The sequence below is a fragment of the Acomys minous genome (assembly GCF_964271855.1).
Source record: "Acomys minous genome assembly, chromosome: 2".
Classification (NCBI taxonomy): domain Eukaryota; kingdom Metazoa; phylum Chordata; class Mammalia; order Rodentia; family Muridae; genus Acomys; species Acomys minous.
In genome coordinates this window covers 71826146-71833821 of record NC_140484.1, presented here as the reverse complement: position 1 = coordinate 71833821, position 7676 = coordinate 71826146, and the positions used below count along the sequence as shown (strand labels likewise).

At 53.4% G+C, this 7676-nt stretch overlaps 1 protein-coding gene and 1 long non-coding RNA gene across 7 annotated transcripts; both read right to left on the bottom strand.

Annotated features, from left to right (window-relative positions):
- Positions 1-1802: 1802 nt before the first annotated feature.
- LOC311592432 lies at positions 1803-3290 on the bottom strand. Its single transcript, XR_014777408.1, has 2 exons — positions 3248-3290; positions 1803-3059 (listed from the first exon to the last, which is right to left on the bottom strand). It is a non-coding gene; the product is annotated as an uncharacterized lncRNA (long non-coding RNA).
- A 306-nt stretch (positions 3291-3596) lies between these two features.
- CD2BP2 (CD2 cytoplasmic tail binding protein 2) lies at positions 3597-5940 on the bottom strand. 6 transcript variants are annotated; one of them, XM_084772809.1, is made up of 7 exons: positions 5799-5940; positions 5213-5313; positions 4921-5059; positions 4647-4804; positions 4104-4539; positions 3920-4026; positions 3597-3844 (listed from the first exon to the last, which is right to left on the bottom strand). In XM_084772809.1, the coding sequence occupies exons 2-7, from the start codon at positions 5288-5290 to the stop codon at positions 3734-3736; spliced, it is 1029 nt and encodes a 342-aa protein (XP_084628935.1). In that variant the 5' UTR covers positions 5291-5313; positions 5799-5940; the 3' UTR covers positions 3597-3733. The 6 variants fall into 6 exon arrangements, with proteins under 6 accessions (XP_084628935.1, XP_084628939.1, XP_084628940.1 ...); XM_084772813.1 differs by having other exon boundaries at positions 3920-4023; XM_084772814.1 differs by having other exon boundaries at positions 3920-4020.
- Positions 5941-7676: the final 1736 nt, after the last annotated feature.

The window sequence follows — 7676 nt, the reverse complement described above, 5'->3', positions numbered from 1 at the left end:
GATAACGGAGTCCCATTCTGACGTCCTCATGTACAACATGACGTGTGAGTGCACGCACAGAAGTAAGTGTTTTGTTTTTTTAACTTTTAAGGGTTAAGGATGAAGCTCAATGGTAAAGCAGTTCCTTAATGCAAGGCCTTGAATGTAATTCTACACACAGACACACAGACACACACACACACACACACACACACACACACACACACAGAGTTGGGTCGTCTCTCAGTGGTAGAGTGCTTGTCCAGTGGATGCAAATCCTTGAGTTTCACTCCACTGCTAAGGATAGTAGTCGGGGAACACAAAGTGGACTCACTGCAGTGGGGTGGATGACGTCCCCTCACTTTGGGTGGGTGGAGGCTGGATATGAGGCAGTATTGGGGAAGGGAAATAAACATAATTAAAATGTTGTATGAAATACTCAATTAATGAAAAAAGTATTTTTAAAGCCCTGGGTTCAGTTGCTAGCACCACATTAAAAACAAACAAACAAACGAACAAAACAAACCAAACAATAGCCGGGCGTGGTGGCGCACGCCTTTAATCCCAGCACTAGGGAGGCAGAGGCAGGAGGGTCGCTGTGAGTTCAAGGCCAGCCTGGTCTACAAGGAAGTCCAGGACAGCCAGAGTTACACAGGGAAACCCTGTCTCAAAAAACAAAACCCAAAACAAACAAACAAAAGACCCAAACACAACAAAAATAAACAAACCAAACAGTAGGGGGAAACCAGTAAAATCTATATAAAATGTAAAGCCTAGGTAATGGTACCAACAAAGATTGAGGCACCTGGGCCGCTGTGGTGTGGGGGCCGCTGTGTCGTGGGGGCCGCTGTGGCGTGGGCTGCTGTGTCGTGGGGGCCGCTGTGGTGTGGGGGCCGCTGTGTCGTGGGGGCCGCTGTGGCGTGGGCTGCTGTGTCGTGGGGGCCGCTGTGGTGTGGGCCGCTGTGTCGTGGGGGCTGCTGTGTCGTGGGCTGCTGTGTCGTGGGGGCTGCTGTGTCGTGGGCTGCCTTCAGTCCTACAGCTCCTGAGGCAGAAGCAGGTAGCTCTACACAGTGACTTCCAGGCCAGCCAGGGATAGCGAGCCTATCTATGGGGGGTGGGGAACAAATGCTGCTAGGTGACAGAAGCCAGCAGAAGCGATCCATGCTGTGCAGCTCCATTTATCCAAAACACCCACAGACAGGATGCTGGCAGGGTCCCCGGGCTGGAGAATGAGGAGTTGGCTGAAGTGAGAGTATGGAGTTATTTTAATTAAAAAAAAAAATCTTAATGTGCATGGGTGCTTTGCCTTCATGTTATGTCTGCACCATACAAACGCCTGGTGCCTGCCGATGCTGGAAGGCATCAGATGATTGTGGGCCAATGCATGAGTGCTGAGAATCAAACCTGGGTCCTTTTAACTGCTCAGACAGCTCTCCAGCGCCCCTCCTTTTTAAAAAATTACATTGCAGTTTCATCATTGGGGAGCAAGGTGGTTTGTTCAGCATTCGTGAGGCAGGGGCTGGTGGATCTCTGTAAGTTTGAGACCAACCTGGTCTTACATAGTGAATTCCAAGACAGCCAAAAATGTAAGAGAGACCCTATCTCAAAAAAAAAAAAAAACAAACAAACAAAAACAAACAAACAAACAAACAAACCAAACCCAAAACCACCCAAGTGATCTCTAGCTTTGTGTTAGAGTCCTTGGTCACACCACCCTGAATGCACACAATCTCAAGCCTGAGCAGGGTGGGTTTAATGGTGGCCCTGGCTCTCCAGAATGGTGGTTACTCACTTCCTGCTGGTGCTTCATCAATCACCACAACTTAAGCATGTGACACGGGTTTATTATCTTACAATTCTAGAGGTTACAAGTCCAAAGCGGGGCTGCACTTGTCTGGGAAGAACCATCTTCTGCCTCCTCCGTTCCTCCAGGCCACCCGCACCCTGACTCATCCTCTTCCATCTTTTAGTCGTCTGCTCTCTCGCTGGGCATCTCTCGGTTCCTTTTCTAGTAGAATCAAAGGTAATCCCCCAGTCTCAAAACTCTCAATCTTGTGCACGCCTTTAGTCCCAACACTGGGAAGGCAGAGGCCCGTCACTTCTGCACAACTCCCTTTTCCCTCTGCCACATAAAGTACTATTCACACAGGGTCTGGGTATCTTTGGGGACCCATTTTCTGCCCTCTCCTGGCTGTCATCAGTGAAGTGCCCTCAGAATGCAGTGAGGGGGAAGAAATTAGCTTTAGACAGGCCAAATCCGAGGACCCTGGAGGACACCTCAGGGAAGGAAGCACTAGGTATCGACTTCAGCAAACACAAGGGAACACTCACTCGGGCGGCGTGATGATTTCACTCATCCCAAGACACCAGCTTTCCTGCTAAGTATCTCTCAAAGTCAGTTCTTTAACAGTGACACCTTACAGGAACCTGAGGGCTCCCGCTGTCTCAGTGACACACTAAGTCAGATGACTTCCCACTAATGGGCTTCTTGATGTCAGAGAAATTGTGGTCTAGGCTGGCAGTAAACAGGGTTTGTTAGAGTAGTGTGTGTGTGGGGGGGGTTCTGCATCAAGTACCCCCAAGCAAGCAACAGCTGAGCTCCTACTATCCAAGTTCCTAGCCTGGATCCTACTACCCTGCAGCTCACATAGACAGGTGAGGCGAGCAAAGAGCAGGGCTGGTGGGGTGAGGACTGTCAGGTCCCTGTCTGCCTCCCACAATGCCCCACTGCACTCAGGATTCCTGGAAGGGGACCAGTCCAGTGGCGTTTCCTCAAGGCACTAGCCTCTGCCAGAGATGTGAGAGCCCAGGAAATGTAAGCTGCGGTGCCTGAGAGGCCCAGGACAGAAAAGCTTTATGCCAAAAAATGGGAACTATCACTGGGCCCGGGCCAGTGCTCTGATTTCCTGTGTCATCTCCAGTAAGTCAATGCCCCTCTCTGTGCCTGTGTAATACATGGCGGCCCTAACGCACTGCTAAGTTATACCTCACCTAAGAGCTATGAAAACTACTACAGAAAAGCCAGACTAGGGACAAGAGGAGAACCCATGTTTAAGAGACTTCCCAGCTGTAAGGGGTGCCTGGACCCAGCTGTAAGGGGCTGTCCGGACCCAGCTGTAAGGGGTGCCTGGACCCAGCTGTAAGGGGCTGTCCGGACCCAGCTGTAAGGGGTGCCTGGACCCAGCTGTAAGGGGCTGTCCGGACCCAGCTGTAAGGGGTGCCTGGACCCAGCTGTAAGGGGCTGTCCGGACCCAGCTGTAAGGGGTGCCTGGACACATCTGTAAGAGGTACTTGGACCCAGCTGTAAGGGGCTGCCCGGACCCAGCTGTAAGGGGTGCCCAGACAGAGAGTCTGAACCCCTAAAAGCCAAAGATCAGCAGAAGGACTTCCAGGGAGTTTTACGAGACAAGCAGAAGTCACGGTGGGCAAGTCACAGGACACCTGACAGGCCCCACCTCTGCCACCACGGTGAGAAACAAAACTGAGGCTGTCTGAGATTCCAGAGAGAGGCATCTGAGGAAGAGTCTCTTTGGGGCAAACACTCAAGGACCCAGGAGAGGCTGACAGGAGCTACACAAGAGGCCTGTTTCTGGCCATCAGCACAGTCACGGCCCTGATACACACTCAAGGCTTTTATTGGGAAAGAGAAATTGGCTGAAAAGTGGCCTCCCATACCCTCACTGCCCGAGGCGGCTGGGGCCTCCTCTGCCAAGTCCAAGAAATAAGGGGCTGCCACACTGCGCCCTCAGCAGGCTCACGTGTAGAGATCAAAATCAATGCGCTTGGAATTGTAGAACTGACCGCCTGGAGGGTCCAGCTTCCGGCAATAAACTCCGTCCGGGAAGTAGCCTTCACTCACCCAGGTCTGTAAGAAGAGAGGACCAAACTCAGGGGAGATGACGGAAGCTGGGATGGACAGACAGGACAGAAGGGGGCTTACCTGCATCTGGGCGCTGGTGAAGGGTCCATACAGCTCAGCATCCCCTGTGTTCTCCCACTTATACTCCCACATCACATCCATCAGACCGTCTCCTGCTGACTCTGCTTCTAAAACAATGAGGCTATTTGGGCTCGGGTGCTCCGCCTCCTGCCCACACTGTCCCTCCTGTGCCCTCCACTCTTACCTTCTTTCTGGGTGGGGGTGGGGGTTTCCAGTTCCCCCTCTGTTACTTCCTCAGCAAACATGTCCAGGGAAGGTGGAGGTGTGGGGTCATGGGATGTCTGGCTCCGACACCCCAAACCCTTCAGTCGCATAGCCAACCGTTCCCTTGTTTCCTGGTATACACCAAGGTTGCCTCGAGCCACCATCTGATCAGCCAACCCAGAAAGCCGGTCTAGGCGCTGGGGGGAGTTGGGCCTTCCAGTCCCCTTGCTGTCCCCTTTGCCTCCTCCTCGGGCCCCCAGCCGCCTAAGTGCCCCAGCCACTGTCTCTCTTGGCAACAATAACTCCAAAAGTCCCTCCAGGAGGGCTTGGGGACTCATTGGAGTCTGACCCAGGCTGTCTTCCTCTTCTGAGTCTGAAACCTGGTGCTTGTCAGGCGGCCTCTCCTTGATCTTAACCTGTGAGGAAAAGGGTAACTATTGTTTCCTATGAACTTGCACCAGGGAGGGCCCAGGCCCAGCACCTGCATTCCCAAGCCTAAGTCAGGACCGGTCCTGGGCCACACCCAGTCAATGTTGTCCAGCCAGCTGTCTCGGATCTGCGCATCCTGGTTCAGGAAGTAGTTGCCATCAGCATCAAAGTGGCCTTCCTCCATCTCTTCCTGCAGGTTGAAGGGTGTGATCCTCACACCCCCCTCACTAGGGAGAGTAGCTGCTTCCTGACCTGCACCGAAGACATGGGGGCCCCATGCTAGGCGTGCAAAAACCAAACGGGCGTGCCTCCCACCTCCATACCCAGACTGTCGCTCCAACGTAGTTTATGCCCTGGGGTTAGCTCACCTTCCACATCTTCTGAGGCCAGGATATCATATTTGCTGGACCCCTCCTCCTCGTCGTCATCCTCCTCGTCGCTGTCTAAAGAGTGTTTGCCTTTGAAGCGACTCCCAGGACCCCCTGTTCCAGCCACAGGGTCCACCAGCTGTGAATCAGAAATACACACTACTGGCTAGTTTTCCCAACTATTCCAGGACCTGTACCCAATCTGGAATCCTTCCAAACCCAGTACATTGGGGAAAGCTAACCCTCTCTTTGGCTTCCCAGCTTTAGGGAACTTAGGAACTGGGCATCTCACCTTCTTTTTGGGAACACTGATTTCATCTTCATCGTCCTCGTCTCCCACACCTTGAAAAGTCACTTTCCTCTTTGGCATGTCTGGCAGTAGACTTCCTCCAGCTGGACCTCGGAAAAAGATATGAAGTAAGGAAATTAGGTGAGGAGAGAGAGCCGCGGGGGCGCCCAGGCTCCACAAACATTTTTCCTGGTAAATGCCAGGTCCCGTCTGAGAGAGGAAGGGTCACTACACCATCTGAGAACTAGGAGGCAGGACGTGCGGAGTTGAATAGGCAACTCAGAGGCCCTGACCGGAGGAGAGGTGAAGGATCTCCGCCCCCGCGTGGGCCAGGCAGGTACTCCTACCCGGAAAAACAAGAACAGGCAGGCTACCCTACGTCATTACTCTCCTACTAGCCCGCAGCTGCAGAGCTCAACCACCTCTCCCACCCGAGTGCCCTCAAAGGCCGGTCGGACCCAAGAGCCCTAGTAGCCTCGAACCCCCAATTCCACATAGCGACCCGCTCGAGCATGTCCGACTCTGGCGTACAAATTAGAGGCGAAGCAAACCCGCAGGTAGTCGAACAGTCTCACTCGTCTGCGCTCACCTAGGAACCCAGAACCAGGCGGGGAAGAAAAGGAGCGATGCTTTCGCCGGTTTTACTTCCGGGGCACCCGCTTCCATCACCCGGAATAAGAATGTGGAGAAGGCCATGGAAGACCGGAAGTGGCTTCACTCCTATCCGAAAGACTGCCAGAACGGGCGGATGTATCTCTTTGCAAAGGACGACGCTCCCGCAGGAAGTGACGTAAGATTACAAAGACTCGCGAGAACTCCATACTTGCCTCACCCGGCTTAAGGATGGCGGGAACTGTTTATTATTCTTCTGCGATGGAGGCTCTGCTGAGGACGTGGCGCTCTCTCTGCTTAAGGAGGTCCCCAGGGCCTGGATGGAGGGACAGAGGCCGAGCAGGGGCTCAGGGTTTCCGTTTGCTTTTATGGGTAGGTTTCTGTACACCTAACGGCATTCAGTGGAAACCTTGCTTTCCGAGCTTAACACAGCCCCAGTACTCTGGCAGACGGAGGCAGGATCGGTTGTCGCAAGATTGAGGCCAGTCTGGGACACAATATGAGAATGTCTCTATTTTTTCTTCTGGAGTCCTGCTTCTGATTATAAGCACTCAGGCATCTCCCAAACCTAGTTCCTTTTAGGGCCCAGGAAGTCACTTGCCCCATGTCTGTTCCACACTCAGTCCTAGTTTCTGTAGTGGGACAGCCCTCACAGGAGGCGGTGCTGGCATTGGTCCCCAGAACCCAGTCAGTGCCCTGCTCTCAGGCCCAGAAAAGCCCTTGAACCAGTTGCAAGATGAAGCCTGCCCGACCCCTTAGCACCCCGCCGAGGTGATGGAGTCCAGCTCCCGCAAAGGTGGGGCCAGTGAGACCTCTCAGTTTTCCATCTGGAGCCCTCGGAACAAGCGAAAGCCTGAGCACCTCCTCCCCATCCCCACCCGCGGGCTGGGTGCCCGGGCGAGCCTGCTGGAGCTGAAGAGCTCGGCCAGATGGACCACGCCTTTCTCTATGGTTTCCACCTTTCTGAATCACCGAGACAGAGACATCAGTTTCTTGCGTGGGCACAGAACACAGGTCCTAGCCCAGGACACCTAGCTGCAGGAAGCAGCCGGAAACAGTTCTCAGCACGGCTGCTTCATCCTGGAGGCAACTGCCAAGTGGAGCTCTGCCCAATGGCGGCAGAACCCCATGCCTTTCCTATCCCGACCCCGGGTAGAGGAGGTAGGGCTACAAGCTAGCCACAGGGGGGGAAAAAAGAGTTGTATCGTTGGTTGTGTGCACTTGCTGTGACGAACTGACCAAGTGCTGATCAGGAATCTAGCTCAAGCTCAACTATGGTGGTTTTGCAGCCACTCTCAGCCCCCCACCCCACCCCTCGCCCCCAATCAGGTTCCAGGAACTACACGAGCATGTTGGAAAGGAGATCCCAATCCTGAAGCCATGCTGAGGGGAGGTCAGTGACCGTGAAGGCAGCAGGCCCTAGGCAAAGCTGAGGCAGGAGCCGGACCACCGCGCGTGTTGATGAGATACGGAATTAGAGTTTGCTGTGACATCCCCCTTCCCCCAGGTCAAATAACCCACTCACAGGGGTTGCCTAAGATGATCAGAAAACAGGCATTTACGTTACAATTTATAGCTGTAGTAAACATGAAGTAGCAATGAAAATGCTTTTATAGTTAGGGTCACCACAACTGTATTAAAACGGTCGCAGTGCTAGGAAGGTTGGAAATGGTTGGTCTAGCTGTACCTGTTAGGATCAGCAGGCTGCACTGCACCTATGGGGACTCACACTTCCATTGTGTGTGTGTGGTTTTTTTTCTTCTTTTATTATTGTTTTTCGAGGCAGCGTTTCTCTGTGTAGTCTTGGATATCCTGGACTTGCTTTGTAGACCAGGCTGGCCTCAGACTCCTGGTG